This window comes from Ciconia boyciana, chromosome 19 (assembly GCF_034638445.1).
Source record: "Ciconia boyciana chromosome 19, ASM3463844v1, whole genome shotgun sequence".
NCBI lineage: Eukaryota > Metazoa > Chordata > Aves > Ciconiiformes > Ciconiidae > Ciconia > Ciconia boyciana.
In genome coordinates this window covers 2,077,151-2,095,849 of record NC_132952.1, presented here as the reverse complement: position 1 = coordinate 2,095,849, position 18,699 = coordinate 2,077,151, and the positions used below count along the sequence as shown (strand labels likewise).

The 18,699-nt window shown below is 41.9% G+C and overlaps 1 protein-coding gene across 3 annotated transcripts in view; it reads left to right on the top strand.

The window, feature by feature from the left end:
• The window catches only part of IFFO2 (intermediate filament family orphan 2), a 43,381-nt gene extending 24,794 nt beyond the window's left edge, over positions 1–18,587 (top strand). Inside the window, exons 2-10 of one of the 3 annotated variants that reach the window (XR_012045776.1) lie at positions 836–896; positions 1,194–1,289; positions 3,512–3,652; positions 5,421–5,563; positions 8,221–8,341; positions 10,668–10,757; positions 11,419–11,549; positions 12,273–14,015; positions 18,086–18,587. Coding sequence is in view for 2 of the 3 variants with exons in the window: in XM_072883610.1 (XP_072739711.1) it covers positions 836–896; positions 1,194–1,289; positions 3,512–3,652; positions 5,421–5,563; positions 8,221–8,341; positions 10,668–10,757; positions 11,419–11,549; positions 12,273–12,378 (889 nt within the window). In the remaining variant the exon portion in view is untranslated. Of the gene's footprint in view, positions 1–835; positions 897–1,193; positions 1,290–3,511; positions 3,653–5,420; positions 5,564–8,220; positions 8,342–10,667; positions 10,758–11,418; positions 11,550–12,272; positions 17,965–18,085 lie in introns of those variants that run through there. The other 2 variants (XM_072883610.1, XM_072883611.1) reach the window with 2 other exon arrangements.
• The last annotated feature ends 112 nt before the right edge of the window (positions 18,588–18,699 follow it).

Below are 18,699 nucleotides of genomic sequence, written 5' to 3'. Positions count from 1 at the left end.
GTATCCAAAGTTTCTTTTCCGGGGTGTAATTCCTGTTACAATAGACTGAGCAAGTTTCGTGTGGCGCTGCTGCCCATTAAAAAAGTGGCACAAGCTTTATTTTCTCCCTCCCCCTCAAACTCAAACCATATCCATGCGTGTGAATGTGTATCGTCACGTTTGCAAGAATCTTAGCTTTTGAGTTACTATTGTCAAATACTGGGTTTTGCTCTTTCAAGGGTTTCGGTGCTTAAAAAGATGAACTGCCGGATATTTTTACACTTAATCCAATAATGAACTCAAACATAATGATGCTTGTAGTATGAGGTTTAATTATAGAGTTTGTAACTGTAATTCCTTTTCTTCTACCCTTTCAGTACTGCGGCAGCAGTGAGTGGATATACCCTGCATTCAGAGATGCTTGTCTGAGTACTCTGCTTGCAATTGTAGTGCTGGGAAATGATTGAGGCATGTAGATTATTGAGGATTTTGATGTAGAAGGCACATAAATGTATGAATCGATTGGACTGAACAGATAAATAGTAAGACTGCTGATTCAGATAACTTACCTTCAACTGATTTTTTTTTTTTGCACTGAATATTTCCCACCTTATTTGCAACCAAATATTGCATAGGAGAGCAGGAAGAGTACTGATCCCAGTGGAAGTGGATTTAGCTTTTATTCTCTTACAGACTTAATGTTAGTGGTTTGAGGGTGTATGAGTGAGGGGGGCCATCTGCTTTACATTTCAAATAGCTGTAGGATGATGATAGTTATCAGAAGACTTGTGATTTTGAGGGGGGAAAATTACTTTTCTCCACAGTTAACACTTTGCCTGCAAATCTTGTCTTTCAGATGGGAAGAGGAACTGACGAGAAGAATGAGCCTGGAATCTATGGTAGAAACCTTGCGAGAGGTAAGTTTTGAATAGTATGTATTGAAAAGTAGAGGTTTTTCTCTGCACCTTTTATTATGCTAGTAATTATTTGAACTTGTTTAATTAAAAAACTCTCTTCTAGCTAGAGCAGCTGACTGCATTGCTGTGTGCGAGAGAATAGTGTTAATGTTTGGAAGCTGAAGCAGGAAGGTGCTGAAGTTTCTGACAGAGTGAAACGTGGGAGTGGTGACATGCCTTATCAGCCCTGCTCAGGTTAAGGGAGGAAGCATATGTTGGCCTATTACCTCTTAGTTCTTTGCATGCTTTCTCTTGCAGGAGGCGCAGGAAGCGGAAGCTCTCCAGGAGGAGTTAAATGAAAAGATTGAGAGACTGAAAGCAGAACTTGTGGTCTTTAAGGGTCTGATGAGTGATGTAAGTACACTGGAGAGCAGAGTGGCCAGCTCCCACTGCCTTTGTGAAATGTGTGTGTCATGCAAATGGCTTCATTCATAAAAAGGTTATGGTCTTAGTGAGTGCTGCTTTGTAGTTAGCATTATGGCTGCCTTTACGATCTAATGCATCAGACAGATCACCCTTCCCCCTGCTTCCTGTCTGGTCTGTGTAGAGATGCATTAACTTGCTGCTTAGCCCATAACCCGGACTCTTCCCTCCCTTCCCCGTTCTCCACAGCTGGCAGTGCCGGCATTCAGATCTGCAGCCATGGGAAAAAAGTCTTGGAGGACTCACAGGTTAGGGTAAAGGCTTCATCACCGTGCAGCACCATGTGCTGCCAACAAGGGGGTTTGCTCTGAATCACACAGTCATGTTCGAAAAGGAACACACTGTATGTTTCCCAACTCCCTTTATGAAAACTCTGAAGAGATTAACCCAGTATCGCTGGTTCAGGTATCTGGCTTTGTTTCCAGTGCTGCTTTGACCTAATTTAAAAAAAAAAAATACTTGTTTTCTCAGGAATTTCCTCATGTCTCATTAGATACTGACTTTCCTTCGAAGCTGGGGGATCTTTTAGAGTATGACTGGATAATTTTCTTGCATTTAGACATACTGAGAGCATGTACTCGTACAGATATCTAGAAAGATAAGCCAGGTAAACATTAAGTAAGGTGCCTTTCTTTATAAGACTGAAATAGTGCTGATGCCAGTTGTCTAATGAATCTGTCCTATTATGCTTATTTATTCTGTAATTTTGTGTAGAGCTTCTTCCTTCTGTCTTTATATAAGCTTGCAGAACCTGCTCCCTGGTGTCAAATACATTCTCTCAGGGCCGCTAGATCTGTTCATGTGAAATTCAGCAGTTAGCTGTCTCTTCTTTTGGTGTTTAACCAAGCATGCCTATTCTCGATTAGAGGCAGTGTGAAAGGGAGAAACTTGTTAGGGCTCCATCACCGTGATGACTTTTTCACTGAGGAGGAAATGTTGCTCAGTGTGTGTAAGAAGAGTGGTGGTGAATGCAAACATCCTCCTCAACTTGAGAGAAAGCGTGCTTTGGGCTTTGCAAACTCTGTAAGGTAGGAGAGAGCCTAAGGAAAGCAGTGAGAGTGCTTGTTCTGAATCCCACTGTGTAAATATTTAGAGCAGAGAAATGCAAAATGTTGGCATGTGACTTGCTTTCCTGTCTAAGAATTGCTGGTACCTATTCAGTTAATAAGGTTGTGTTTAGAGTGTGTCAGTGTTTAGAGATTTCTTTTTCTCTGTGTGTTTGGAAACCAAAGAACTCTAACTTGTCCAAAGGTGGTTGACAGGGGCTGGAGAAGAACTCTGTCTAATAATTTAAAAAAAAAAAAAGGAAAAAAAACCCTAAAGCTTTCTTCTTGGAAAGGGGATTTGGTATTTAAGAAAGCTCTGCAAAGGGTTTTTCTGCTTTTCTGGTCAAAGTGGAAGCATTGCCTAGCCATTGAAGTGGTACTTTCCAACAGAGTAAGGCTCATCTAGGCTGGAAAATATGCTTTTTGTGGAACAAAGTTTCTTCATAAGGAGCCAGCTGTCCTGTATGAGTTGGAGTATCTCTTAGAAATTATGTTTATAACTACTGCTCAGAGTGAAGCAAGACAAAATATTTTTCACCTAGAATGTTTGCTAAGCTGGAAGCCAGGTTAATGCCAATGAGGAGTATTTTCTGTGTCACAAGCTTTCATGGATCTCTTTAGATCCAGTCTTGATTTTATGTTTGCATTGTATGTATGAAGTTGCTGCGTAGCCTGGATTCTGTTTTAAAAGCAACTTCTCCTTGCAGGCACAGTTTTTCTGTCTGAAATGGGGGGAGTGTTGCATACGCACTGGTTTTAGATTTCATTCTATTCTGCACAGGCTCAGCAGGGTTTTTCTCCTCCATTTTTAAAGCTTTATTGACCCAATAAAAATTTACTGTTGCCACATCTAGAGGTTGTTTTGGGGTGGGTGTAGGTTTTTTGGTGGCAAATCACTCTGAGTTGAAATTTTATTAGAATCAGATATGAATGTTAATTGTTAGCTGTCTAGTCTATTTAGATTGTGCGTGTACTGCCTGTCCCGGAGAACAAGATGTAATATTGTTTAAGAATGGTATGCCCTGGGGTTAGAGAGATACTGTGGGGTATCTCTTCTTTCCTGAACTGTATAATAATAGAAGATAATCACTACTGTCCTTCCTGCAGCCCATGACAGACCTGGACACAAAGATTCAAGAAAAGGCCATGAAGGTGGACATGGACATCTGTCGGCGAATCGATATCACAGCCAAGCTGTGTGATGTAGCGCAGCAGCGCAACTCTGAAGACGTTTCCAAGATATTCCAGGTGATTAGGCCATGAATTTTCCATAGGGTAGGACAAGAAGTGAGGGGACAAGAGGGAGCAGTGTTGAGGAGCGTGGTCCAGGTCATTTGCCTTTTCTTGAAATTTCTCTGTGTAGACGTATTTTCTTCTTTCTCAGTCTTGAAGTGTGGCTATCTTCTGCAGAAGCTGCTGTAGTGCTAAGAGCACAAAATTTAGAGTTTAAAAAAAGAAGTCTCAGGATGACCTTTAAGACATCCTGTTAGTCTGATGCTAGTCTACGATGAATGCGGGGAAGAAAAGCATTGCAGGGTCTAGGTTTGTATAAGTGGCTTCCTCACATTTGTTCCCTTCGCAAGTGAGGGGTTTTAAGCTTGTAGAACTGTCATCTGAATGTTCTTATTTCTGGCTCAAGCTCCGTGGCCAGAAATAACGCTTCTGTGGTGGTGAGCTGTGACTGCTTTGTGAGACTAGAAACTCCAGTTGCTTTCCTTGAGCTATTGTGGCTCCTTGGTGCTAGTAGGAAAGTCACTTAATTTGCTCCAAAAGCAAGCAGTTTCAGCTCTGCATGGAGCAAACCTGTAACTCCCAATGCAGTTGGTCTTCTGTCATAAGTGCAATTTCAATTGTGATTAACCCAGCTTCCTTCTACTTTGATCAAAATATGTCTTGTTCAGTCTTTCAACAAGTCTGAAGCTTTTCTCTGTATAGCGATGCCATATAGTGTGCTAAATGCTGTACAAAAACACTGTAAAAGATCCTTGTGGTCTCTGGTTGTGCTTTCTGGCTATAGTGAAGTTGCCTAAATGTTTGATGGTTGTTGTTGTTTGTTTTTTTTCTTATGTATCCTGAAAGATTCAAATCTCCTTATTGGAGACAATTATTTTTCTAGCACGTTGAGCCATTGCATTGTGCTAGTGGCTCCTTCTTGTCTTTGAGTAGAATTGCTATGTCTTTCTGCTCAAAGGTAACTGCAAAGTGCACTTTTGGTCAAGCATGCAGTGGTTAAAATGATCATCATGGAAAACAATACCAATAAGGGACGGCTTACATGCCAAGTAGAGGAAAAACTACAGTAGGTTGGGAGTGGACTGTGTGTTTGTGACTCTGTGGCACCATCTGTGAATATCGTTTATGTTCACAGTCCTCAGATGAAGAAGTGATCCTCTGCGCCCTTTGCAGGGGTATCCCTTGAGTTCTCTGCACGTCTATGAACTTCATTTCTTTGAGGCTGTCCAGGCATTTTCATGGTTCGGTTAACCCTTCTTCTGTCAACCTGAAGACTAGCAGTCTGCCTCTGCTGATGGGGTGGGAATGACCCTGAAATAAAGGCTATCTAGAAAGGCTTCCCGTCTACTCTTTCGTGGTGGTTCAATGCTGGGAGCAACAGCCTGTGGTGGTGGCAGGAGAGGGAGAGTTCTGTCATTGCTCTCAAGCCTGCTGCCTGGGCACTCCTGCCAGCTTATGCTTTTGCCCTGTATCATTCTAACCTCTGCATGTTCTCTGGTAGATCATAGACTGGTGTCAGTGAACAGATGAACATCTGTAGAGCGCTGGCAGCCTGCAGCTTGCTTTGCTCTTCGCCTTTCTGAACTGCTTCCTTGTGCTCTGTGTTCACCACTCATTAACAGATGCAATTCCCATCTTGAATACGAGCAATCCCTGAATTGCCTGGGAACTGATGAACAGTTATATTCGCTCAAACCTAATGCCTCTCCTCTCTTTATTTCCGCCCCTCATGGCGCAGCACCTCAGTTGAACCTTCTAGTTACTGCTCTTCTCTCCAATTAAGGTGGCTTCCAAGAAGAAAGAACGCAAGCTCCCATCCGATGATGACCTCTCTGAACAGGATGGAGACAATGGCAGGTTCTCTGACGATGAGGTCAGCTGTTCTTTGAACATCACGGATGAAATGAAGCGTATGTTTAATCAGCTGTGAGTATTGTGGACGATGTGGGGAAAACTTACTCTGAAATGCAGACTTAGTCCTGGAACACCTGAGCTGCCAGCATGGTACATACGTGAAGGTTTTCTGGAAGTTCAAATGAAATTAATAAAATAAAATCTTTGTTCCTCCCTTACGAGGGGGAACTATAGAGAATATAAAAAATACAAACATCTAGTTTTACTACTATATGCTGTTATAACAGTAGCAAAAGAAGAAATGTGCAACAACAACAAAAAAAGTACAAAACTTGAGTCTGTTCTGTATGTTTGGCTGAATATTAGATTTCTAGAGTTTTGGAAAGAACCTTGCTGCTGCTTGGGCTGGATGGAATTTGGCAACGTCACTGAAAGCTCAGTTCAAAATGGATACAAGCTTCTCTAGTATTTTGCATGATTTTTCAGTTGAGCTATAGGCAAATGGTAGCGGTGGATCTGTCCAGAAGATCAGCTCTAGCAGTGGACAACAGCTTACAGATTCCAAGAATGTCGGTGTTGTAAGACTCGCTGCAAGGTCTGGTCTCCCAAACTGGAAGAATTAGGCAATTTATTTTGCCTAAAGCTTTACCCCAAGTTGGAGTGTTAGGAAGCTTGTAGCAGCCAAGAAGAGACTCTCTGCACCTTGGTGCTACATAAAGCAGCTCAGGACGCTGGTTGCTGATGTGCCCTGCTGTTCTCTTCTCCTGTTCTAGAAATAGTGGAGATGGCCACAGCCTGGTGAGGCTTTTGAGAGTCCCTGCTGTTTTCTTTCGGCAGAGAGAAGCCCCAGCATGCACTGTAGGCCTGACTTCCCTAGCGTTTGAATATGGGTGTCTTCTGCCAACTTCTGCAGTGATTGCAGAGGGAAGAATTCCCAGTGCTTTCCCACACAATGTAGGACAGTATGTAATATGTAGGAGTACACAATAAATTGTCTAAGAAGCACTAGCTCCTCTTCTGTTGTCGGCTGTTGCCAGAAGTTCTGTTTTCAGGGTGTGTGTGTCTGTCTTTCCGCCTGAATTTCACGTATAGGAGGGCATGTTTTTTGCAAAAGTTGTAGGTAACTCCTCTTGTTTAGGACTCTTGTGTTAGATGTCTTGAGGCCCTTATTAATATTCAGTGTAATAAATACAGATTTTTGACTTCTCCACTGCTAGAATTCAGTGTGACAGCAGATAGCATGTGGATTTTTTAGAAAAACAAGACGCTAAAATTTAGCTACTAGGTTGGTAATGCGTTTAGTTTTTAGGTTTTTTTCTTAAACCTGTCCTGTGATACCCGGTTTTTATTGGTGCTGCTAATGAAATTCTTATCTCCTGGTCCTGTTGTATATGGCACAAAGTGCTGTAGGAATCTTGTTGGTAGATTCAAATTGGGTTGATCTAGAACAGCGTTCATGGCTTATTGGAGACGGTACACTTCTAAGAATGTCTGAGTTTGGGGGCTTTGTGAAGTAGAAGATAATAGCTTACAAATAGCTGAATAGCTGGCCTCATTAACAGAAACAAAGCAACTTGCATTTTATCTCTAATGAACTTAATCCTGAAGTGTCTAGTTGTGAAATGTCAAAATGCAGTTGGCTTTGAACAGTGTGTACGTCTGAAGTAAGCAGCAGTCAGGACTGGGAGCCTTTGTGCTCTCTGGCAAGGATAGCTCTTGCAAAAAGAAACTGATTTGAAGAAGTTGAATTGCAAAAGGCACAATCATGTATGTACAAGTTTATTGGGTTTTTTTTTATTATTTTTTAAAGTCATGCTGAGTACAGACAAATAGCCTGTCTCTTCTGCCAAGCTCTTCAGCCTCCTAAAGACAGTATTGGACTCGGCTTCCGGACTGAGATGTTATCTGCTTAAAAGGAAGTGAGCTAAAGTAACAAAAATGCATCCGTCTGAAATTAGCAGACTGCTGCTGGGAGCAATTTCAGATTTTTGTCAGGCCTCCTTAACAAGGACAAGAAGCAGCTACTAGTGTTTCGCTCTGCTCCTGTTCAAACCAAAAGGGACTGAAGTGCCTTCGGAAACTTTCCTTTATTGCACAACTGACTGTACTAAAGGGGCTTGACCAAATAACAGTGTTAAAGGCCACTCTTGCCACTGTTTGTTCTCAGGCTGAAGTGGCTGTAGTGGTATTTGTTGTTCAAGTCAACAACAAGTACTTATGCTCACCTGCACATCATTTTGGGGTTCAGTTTTTTTCATAGTTGTTGCTTTTGAAAATAATGTTTTTAAGTGCTGCAGGGAAAATGTTGGCTGAACTTCAACATGAAAATCAGCAGGGAGTCTTCTAGTGGCTGTTTCTTGTAAAATTCCTCAAACTGTGTTTGGCCTTATTTTCCCATGTATAAAAAGAATAGCTTAAAACATTTTTGTGGTTTCACAAAGAGGGGAAACTAATGTGCAGCACCATCTGGAGGACAGAGCTAGGACTGTGTACTTGAACCAGGAATGCTAACGAGGATCTTTTATTCTGCTTTGGGGTGGCAGAGAGCCCAGGAGCCAGGGGCTTGGCCAGTGGTAAAGCCTGTTAGTAAAAACTGTGAGGATTTTCAGCTGGTGCATTGCCTCCTTCATTCAATTCTCATAGCCCCTTTTTTCTAGAAGATTAATTGAAGAACTGAGGGAGTGGAGCTGATGTAGTTTCCACTAATGCTTTTTCTGTTATCTTAACAGTCGTGAGACATTTGATTTTGATGATGACTGCGATAGTTTAACGTGGGAGGAGAACGAGGAAACGTTGCTTCTTTGGGAAGACTTCACAAACTGCAATCCTTCAATTGACCTCCAAGGAGAGGTGAGTTTATTTTATTATTTTCTCAAACCATTCTCTGCAGAAACTGTATCTCTCAGCTGCTCTTTTAGCCATTTGAGCCTTCGGATATTTGACTGGTGATCTAGTTTGCCACGCAAACTTGCTTTGATTTTAAAATCCTCTTAGTGCTTTCTCTCTGTGGTTGCTTTTCAGTCTGTGCAATCAGTTTATTTGCCAAACTTCATTTCTTCTGCTCCTTCAAACTGAGTATTTAAAAGTATCAAGCGAGTGTCAAAAGATCCAGTGCATCTAGCTGTTATAAGAGCATCATACAATCTGTCATCCTAAGCAGTTGTTTGTCTAAAGCCCTCTATCTTCCACACAGCATCTCACTTTCTCTGTAGATTATCGTTCACAGTTTAAATGTCAAAATACTACAGCATAATGTGGGGGATGATATTGCACAGTTGTTCTAGTGGGGAGAAAAATAAACTTGATATGGTCCGTGGAAGATGTTAAAGTCCATCCAGCCCATCACAAACAAAGAAGCTGTGATTGTGGGACTGTGTAAGGCCCCAGGGATCTTCTGAACCCGTGAATCTTGTGCTTCCATCTTCCCAGTCAGTAGGAATCTGCTGGTGATGGTGGATAATAAACAGCTTGCTTTTAATCCTTAAGATCCCACACAAAGTGAGCTAATGGCTGCATGCTGCCTCACTCAGTGATTCCTGAGCCTTTTCAAACAGGCCTAAAGAGAGATTGAAATGGCAAGGTCTGGCTTTGTGCGGGTAGTCTTAAATGTGACACTATTATTTCATTACTGAGTAGCACGACAGCGGTAGGTAAGAAATAATCCTGCCTTCTTCTACCACCGCTGTAGTGTAAAGATGCTGAGGCAGCATTCTCCTGAATATTGTCTTGTGTTGACTGCCAGGGGTGTGTTCATTTACATCTTCCCATTTGTGTATCATCTGGCATACTCTGAAATTGCGGAGATTACTCAGAAGTGCTAGGACTGCAGAAAGTGGTGTACTTAGCTACGTGTCGTCTTTTGAGCAGGGAGAGTGGCAGAGTGATAATGTGTAGCCATGTGCTGGAATTAGTGACAGATTTATTTGCATATACCCATGTGTGCATGTATATAAGCGCAGCTATCAGAGGAATATTGCCAAACTCAGACCTTCCGTGCGAAAACTCTAAAGGTTTTAAGAAGCTTAAATCCTTCTAAATGAAAATTATACAAGGAAAGGCTAGATTTGTCTTGTAGATGGCGATTCAGAATGAAGACTGCTCTGTCTGTGCCTGGTCTTTAACATAGTGCTTTGCATGCCTGAATCTTCCTTCCACTGGCTTTATTCCTTTCAAGTTCTTATGCAGTGCCCTAGCCACCTTCTTCTTTTATGACCTTCCTCCTTAAAGCGCTTCTGCATATAAAAGGATAAGTGGAATGATTCTCGTAACCATAGGCTGGTTAGCCTGACGTTGATACTGGGTATGATCCCGATAAAGCTGCCACAGCTGTGGCCAAAGGATGGAAGCGTAATGAATGCTCATCGGTGCAGTTGCATTAAATTGATGATAAATGTTTTTCTGGAAAAGGGAGGTAGGTAATAACATGAAAGAGAGAACAATGACATTGTTTTAGTCTCTTTGTGACAGCATGAAATAGTGCTGTATGCTTTGTAGCCCAGACTGTACTGTCAATCCAAAGCAGTGATGATACGGGAGCTGTTGTCTGGCAGGACGTTTCCTTTGGGACGGCATGTGTTCCTACGGGTGATATTTTCAGCGGTAGCGTGCTGGAGTGAGCTTGCTTTGTCTAGCAGTTAAGTGAAGAATTTCAGTAGGAAACAATGTGTGCAGAGCCTACCTGTGAGGTAATGGAGACCGAAAGGACTTGAGAGTAATAATATGTAATTGGAAAATGAGAATTCCGCTGCAAAGCTGTAAGTAGTGGTGTGGACAGTGCACAAAAAAATTGTTTCATGGCTGGAGAGCAGTTACAATCTATCTAAGTGCGATCAGACTCTGAAAGGTTCAGGAAAATCCATGGGTTTGGTTCTTGGGCATGCATCAGGTATCTGTGTTTAATTGCTGGAGCCTTGGTCTGTAGCGTCCTTGATCAGAGACTTTATCTTTGTGTGTACAAAGCCATTGTCATGGTACAAAAATATGTTTCCTGGTATGTCAGTGTTAAGCAGCAGACTGTTCCTTGCCTGTGTAAAAATGTATTAAAAAAAAAAATCTTTGCATGGAAGAGCATAACAACCTGCATTTCTGAGTGAGGTTAAACAAGAAAATCTTCAGTCTGTTACTGAATTCCTTGTTAGTTTCTTGCTAATTCTTTGTGTTCTCCTTTCCCCTGCAGGAAGAAAACCTGGGAAACTTGATCCACGAAACAGAGTCTTTCTTTAAAACGAGGGACAAGGAATACCAAGAAACAATAGGGCAGATAGAGGTAAGGAAGTTGGTCATGACAATATGAATTGTTTCTAATGGACGAAAACACACACAGTGTTCTGGTCTGGTATACCCACAGAGGAAAGGTGGAATGTCTATATATCTAAGAATGCAAAGGCATTTTCCTCTGACATACCCTTGTGATTTTTTTCTAAATACCATTCCCTATACAGCCCTGTTATCGAGTAAGCATAAATCTGTAGCTGGTGGAGAGAGAACCTTCAGAACAAAGAGAATAAAAATGCATTATTCTTCTTCTTCCCCTATTTGTCTTGCATATCCACTGTCACACTGGGAAATGCTTTACAAGATGTGGCCTCAGAGGTTGCCAGACACAACAGCTGTAGCTTCTCAAAGTCGTTGCCCTGCCTAGAATATGCTTTCATTAATTACTGCATGTTGACAAACAAGATGCCAAGCAGCAGCAAAAAAACTTGAGGGCTGTTTAAAAACAGTGTTGAGCTCTGATTAAAATACACTTCATAAGCTGATGAATACATTGGCAGTATGCAACACCGAGGTTAAGCATATACTGTGCGGGTGTTTTGCATTGGCTCTGGGCAGCTTTAGCATCCCCACCAGTATGTAAAATCGAGTGAAGCTGGGAGAAGCTGCTAGCAACTCACCTTAGGCTGATTATTTTCTCTTCTTTCTTACAGCTGGAATTGGCCACGGCCAAGAGTGACATGAATCGCCACCTTCATGAATATATGGAAATGTGTAGTATGAAAAGGGGCCTGGATGTACAAATGGAGACCTGTCGTAGGCTTATCAAAGGCTCAGCTGACAGGTAATAAGATATCACCATTCTGCCTGTGGTGCTTCAAGAATTTATTTTGCTCTCTTTTCCTGCCAAGTTGGCTAAAGGCAATAGTGTCTTTTTGTCCTAAAGCTTTGTCCTCTAGATAATCTTGTTTTGTTCAGGGTCAAGTATCAGTCTTAAAAGGAACCCTGTAACAGTGTATAAGTTCCTACACACAGTAACACTTTCAAGGATTCAACACCTAGTTAAAAACAGGGATATCGCCAACAGGACTGTATAAATGGACCTACCTCTTTTCTAACTTGGACGGATGCTTAGTCTTAGTGTCATAGACCTAGAACTCTTAAAACAAACAAACCCCCAAATTAAAACTTGACTGTGGACTTGTATGAAGAACTTGTGTTTTAATCTTCTCATGTTTTAAGAACCCTATACTATGAGGGTGTTTTCTTCTCTCTTGCTCGCCCCCGGTAGACATCCTGGCTTAAAAGAAGAAGACGATAAACTTTTTTTGAGTTTTCAAGACTGTACTCATTATGGATGATGAGAGTCTCTGTAGGATATTCATTGGACTTAGTTTCCATTTCCCCATCCGTAAACCAAGGGCAGCCATTGTTTTATAGGAGATGGCAGGGGTGGGGTGGCAGGACACGAGATGCTTGAGTTTACTACTGATATTTACTGTAAACCCGAAGTTTAATGTTAATAAAGGATGTTTTAAATTGTATCTTTCTCTGAATTTTTCTACAGAAATTCTCCATCTCCCAGCTCTGTAGCCAGCAGTGACTCAGGAAACACAGATGAAATTCAGGATGAGTTGGACAGAGAGACGGATGTGGAGCCCATGGTCAGCTGATACGTAGCTGGAGCATTCCAGTGAAAGGGAAGATACAAGAAAAGATTGAAAAACAGTACACTGATGGGGGGAAAAAAAAAAGACTTGTAAGCCCTTGCACAGGGTTTCTAAGGACTCATTCCTACACGCATCCCCACCCCACCCAAGGATTGGTGCTGTAAATTTCTATTGTTATACAAATCATAAATGCAGAGTCCTGTAAGAAAACATGGTGTTTTAATTGTGCCTTTGCCCCAAGCTGAGCCACTTTGAGCTCCAGTGGAATATTAATAGCAGGTGTTTTTATAAAAAATATTATTTAAAAAAAAATCTGGTAGCAGCAGAGAATGGTGCTGCAAAGGCTCTGGGTATTTCAATAAGCTTATGGTTTTATTGAACTGCTGCACTGATCAGCAAAAGGAACACTGGCAAAATGAGAAGTGAACCAAGACAATTACGGTACAATTACCCATGTCTGGCACAAAAAAGAATGCCTCCAAATTGAACTGTAAACATTTAAAAATAATAGCGGGTTTAGAAGACAGCTTTTAGGATTAAGCAGTTATCCAATATTAAAAGGAATTTCTTCATTCCATCTTTTTGGATGAAGGAGCCTTTGAGATTTGTACAAGCTTTCTGCTAGACTCCAGAATCTGAAGAAGCAGTCTCAGCTCGGTGGCAAAGCAGGTGGACAAAGGAGGGTTCAGTGGGGTGGGACTATCACTGATAAACTACTATGCAAAAAAAAAAAAGCTCGCCTTATTTATATGGAATGTTTGGTCCCTGCTGAGCTACAGTTATCTCTTGGGGAAAGGAAAGCTAAAAACACATTTGCACATGTTAGTTATCTGTAGAGCTTCTTTTGAGGAGGAATGTCGTACTACAATGCCTTTGTTTCCAGTGATTGGATTAAGAGGGGAATCAGCCCTTCAGTTCCCGTGTTGTTTTGTGTTTTCTTTTTTCAGGATTTTTTTTTTAAACCATAGTGTTTGCAGATTTTACTTTGCTGACAGGGAGATAACTCCATTTTATGCTGCTTTCATGATGTTTAGAGTGGGATAGTTGAAGCATCAGGATAAACTGACATGCGGTGGTATAGAAGTAGGCTTCAGACATGACGTTGGGAGAGTTCCAGACCACTGTTCTTCAGAAAAGCTGAACATCGGAAAATACTGTAATCCTTTTTAGGGCGTAGTAAAATGAATCCCAAACTACTGCTGCCCTAGAATTAGGGAAGAACAGCCATGTGCTTTCTCTGTGAGAAAGTGAGAAGACCTAGGCTTTGTCAGTCTTTCTGTATTTTTACACAGGAGAAAGCAGCATCAAAAGTCAGATCACTTGGTGGTAGTTGAGGAAACTCTGGCATCATCAAGCTGTTGATGGTTATTAATGGGAATTGTAGCACCTCAGCCAGGTAAAAACAGGGTATAAACCTCAGCCAATAATTTTTTTGTTTGTTTTTTAGACCGAGATTGAAAGTGTAGTTAATACTGCCTAAAGGTAACTGTGTAGTTAACTAGCAGTTGCAAGACTTGGAGTAAACACCAAATGTATTTTTTCTTTTCCTGCCAGGAAGCTTAGAAACTGCTATGTAGGAGCAGTGCTAGGACTGGACAGGGAAATACCCGATTTAAGCACCCTCTCAGTGTTATGTAAAGGTAAGCTGGCCAATCTTTTTAGCTTCCTGAGTATTGTTTCCAAGCTTCTCTTACGCATTGATCTGAAATCAGCGGGGTTGCATTGTAAGCATACAGCCAGTATAGATCAGTGTTGCTTTCTTCCAAAAAGAGCACGAGTGTCTCGGCAAATGGCGGGTTCCTGGGCAGAAATGCCTCTCCGTCGTGTGCAGCTATGCAGAGAGGCAGGACCTCGGAGGGTTTCTGTTCGCACTGTAACTGTGGGCACAGTAATGTCTTCTCAATTGGCGTTTCCTGTGTTTCATCTGCCTGGAGTTTCATCGCTGTTCCGATCCGTCTCCTGCTTGGACACGCTGGTGCTTCTGGGCCGTGTCAATCAAATGGGCTCCCTGTGTTTTTCAGAGTGGGGAGGAATACTGGCATGATCCATCTGGATCCACGCTGTGGAGGCCACGATCCACAATCAACGGCTTCTGTCCAAGAAAATAGATCCAAGGATATTCTTGTGGTTTCCTTACTGATTGAAATACTCAGTGCAGTTATTCATAGAGTAGCTAGCAACTTCTTGGTTCTTGTGGTGTGGGTTAGGGGCTTTTTCAAAGCCTGTTTCATCATGTAGATGTAGATAACTTTTCTCTGGAGAAGAACCTTTATTCCAAAGTGCTCATTCCTATTATTTCTTAGGTGGCCAAAGTGGTAAATGTCATGTTCACTAGGGCTGCAAGTTGGGGTGGGTGGGTGGGGGCAAGAGATTTGATATTTTTTTGAGGGGGCTGGGACTGCATGTTTTCAATAAAGTACTCTTAAGGTTTTCAAGCCTGTATGAACTTCAGCTGCTAATATGTAGTTTCTCACGAGGCTGAGAAACCATTTGCCAAAGCTGAATGTCTGTAATGCTTTAGTGACTTTGGTGGAGGCGTTGTTAAGCAATCTACTTGCACAGTGAATCAGCCTCGTCGGAGGCTGTCGTTCAGCTCTCCTCAATTATGAAATGCTCTTTGGTACTGGAGAAACTGAGCAATTCTAACGGCTGTCCGGCTTAGCTGCTGTTTTGGGGTTTTTTTCTATAAAACTCAGTGTCCTAGTAGGAAAAAGGCTGAGTGTTCTTGAAACTAGTAGCTGGTGTGTTGAAGGTAGGAAAGAATATCCTCGGTTTGACAGTGAGAGCCAAGTGAGGAAGCAGAAATTCAGCTGTCGAAAAGAGCTGGCTGTAACGTACGGTTTATCTCATAGCCATAATTATGAGGAGCATCTGGAATAGGGTTGCATTTGTTGGTAAGTGTAAGGGATGTGGGTCTATAGTAGAAGATATAGAAATAGTGTGTGCGATGGTGATGTGTATGACGGTAAATTACCACGGTTGTTGGTGTCTGTTTCTTATAACCATATGTAATCCATTTTTAAAGAAGAAAAGGTGTTTTCGTACTTGGGATTGGGGTTTTATTTTCATTTAGGCTGTACAGGGCTCGGTGGATCAGCCTTTCGGGAGTTACGAGGGTTGGTCCTTGATAGTTTCCCTAGGAGGTCTTTGGTTTAGTTTCAAGCGATGCTGCTGATTTAGCTGACAGTGGTCCTGTTCTGTTTGCGTTTAACCACTCTGTAGAAACCAGATCAAAAGCTTGCCAGAAAAAAATTGTGAAAATGCTGGAAATGATTTTGATGACCTCTTTCTTTTTCCTTTGTAAAGCTGTAAATACTTTATTTTTGTTTTCTATTCTTAATGCGGTGTCATATTGACACTTTTTTAGACTTACAATCAGAAAATCCTCCTCATTGTTTCTCATTTTTTAAAAGGGGATTTCAAGGAAGCAAATTTTTTTGCTTGTTAGCAGTGTAATAATAGATCAAATTCCTAAAATGGGTTTGTACAAAAAATGTTTTCAGTAAACAAATGGCAGTTGCTTTTGTGGATGCATGTTCAAAAACGTCCAAAGAATAATGTGGTACAAACACTTTTTTTCAAAGACTTAGTAATTATCGTATTAGTTCACACAATGAAAAAACAAAATTCTTTTAAAAAAAAAAGTGTCTGGGGGGGGGAATGTAGTGAAACTCATCTAAGCTAAATGTGTAATCTATTTATAAAAAACACAGTATATATTCTATTTTTATTAGAGGTTTTTAAAGTGCAAGCAGAATTCTGTTAGCAAATGCAATTATTCCCTTGTAAAATATCTTCTGCTCTGATGGGACTCCAAATTCTCAAACGGTTTCAAGCGACAACATGGAAACAATCTAACAGGTATGGCTGTGAAGCACTCGCCTGTCGCTTCCTCGGAGCGAGAGGGGGAAAGAAAAACAGGTTAACAGCTTTTCTGCGACTGCAGAATGATGCTGTTTCCACTGTTGAGTGTTTTTCTTCCCCTGATTGCGAGGCATTCTGCTGGAGAGGGTAAGGACCTCGTTTGCTCCCCAAAATACCGGGGGTGATTGCAGCACAGTAGTCCTAAAATCAGCCCCAAAGTGGGTTTTGTGTTCTACCTGGTTGGAAGATAAATTGTGTTTGTCTACACCAGTATAAATTGGAATTAACTTGATGAAACAAAATAATAGATAAGAATTGTGCCTGAATATAGATCTAAAGCTGCTAATATGAGAGATTTTTTTTGGCATAACCATTCCTGCCAACAAAAATACGAGTTGGGTCATCGGTCCAAGGTTGGCTGAGGAAGAGCCACGGCGATCGGTGGGTGCTCACAGCCTTGCCACAGCGCTGCGGTCTCTGGAAAGCAGCTATTTCCTTATGTTTCCCTTGGCTCTGGAAAAACGTGGAAGAATGTTTGTGTTGGAGCGCGCGAGGAAGAGAATTGCAATACTGGGAAGTCTCTGATTGTGTTTCAGGTTTGAGAGTGCTTCATTTTATAGCTGAATGTTTAGAGCACGATTCATCGTAGCAAAATGAAGAAATGCTAGTGCTTCCATGGTGTTTTAATACCCTGATGAGGATTTTCCACATGTTGCTTCAGGACTTCTGGTTTTTTATTCTTTTGCACTGGTCCAGGACTTGGTTGCAGCAGAACACGCAGGTTTTAAAAATGTTTGCCTTCAGTGTTAAGTCACCCAAATGCTTGACTAAGCTTTTAGTAGAATGTAAGTTTGAGTTTTAAATGAGAAAAGACATCGCCAATCATGGCAACACATAGTATCCTGGTGTTAATAGTGCTGGGTTGAGAGGTGAACTCGAAACACTACCTGCCAAATTCTTAATTCAGTCCCTTGCCAACCCGTTTCTGGAGAGGGGAGCACTGAAGGCTTGAACCCAAGTCTTTGGCAGAGCAGTGAAGAAACAGTTGATTATTTCTTTTTGTCTGTTTTTGTGTATAGTTCAGTGTCTTAAGACCCTTCCGCACTTGCGGGAGCCTTTCAAAGCTTCTCTTTTGAAGAAGCAACAAATTGTGTTTAAGAAGGGGTATTTGATGCTTCTAGAAATCACGATTCCCTCCTAATTTGAGGCACTCCAACAGTGAAGCACTTCTGTAAGCACAGGTGGTGCTCGTAGGTCTGGCTGGTTCCATCTTTGGAGGAAATAATGATATTAATGCTTAAAACAAACCCTGGGGTGGCTTCAAACCTGTGTCATTTCCATGGCAGAACACCCCAGTACCACTGTGCCACAAGCCCAACGCCTGTGGCTCGCGGGCTGCCCAAGCTGACGATCCCTGCACAGATTTCATCCAAAATCCTAAAAATTTATTTCTTATGAGCGTGTTGAGGATGATTAAAAGCTTGGTCACTAGACACACTTCTGTAACATGGTTTCACCAAAAAAGACTTGCAATTCAGCCCTTAAAACGCCTTACCTGCGGCTAAAGTGTACGTCGCTAAGTTCTGCCAAAAATGATTATTTATTATTTAATGTGTTTAAGTGGAGGGTATTGATGACTCTTTCCCCATGCTGTGTCACTTCTTGTCAGTTCCTCTTAGGTCATGTAAGAATTTCTTTTATACACATTAAAACAGACTACTGATCGGTGTGGAAATGAACCTGTTTACCGTACTGTTGTAAATATTGTGCTTTATATTCTGTATATTAGCTTCTTTTAAAGAAAAAGACTTAACTGATGATGCTATTCGATCTCTGTTGAGGAAAGGACGAAGGATGAACCATTGCTCTGGAGTCGAGATGTAAATCGATTTCCTCTGTGGCTGGAAGTCTGTCCTGGGTATTTGCAAATGGTACACGCACTTACTGGCGCTGCATTTCGGACCATCACAGGCTTCGGAAATCTAATCCGCTTTAGCAGGGGCACCGAGCAACACCCGCAGTGAGAGCCAGAAGCATTCGCACTCCTCTGAGTTCCAGCGAATTATCTCCATTTTCCTTTTTTAGTGCCAAAACCAACCCCACCGCCCCCTCCCAGGTCTGCTCTCTGCCTCCCCGTACACCGCTCTCCCAGCCCCTGTCTGTCCGTCCGTCCTCGGCCCCGCTGCCCCTCCGGAGCGGTTCATCCTTCGTCGCTCGACCCATCGGTCGCGTACCCCACGGGCTTCTCTGCGCAAAGGGGCGTGCGGGAGGTTGTTGATGAAAACGGGTTACAGTCGTTCTCTGGTTACAAGGAAAAAAAAATCCTATAAAATAAATACCAAACTCCTGGTTAACATCTGTGCGTGTTAATTCTTGGGTTGCAAAACCCCCTTTTAGGGCAAAAGCTGCTTGTGCCTTGGGATCCTTCCTCCTCCCCAGACCCTCAGCCTATAATACTAT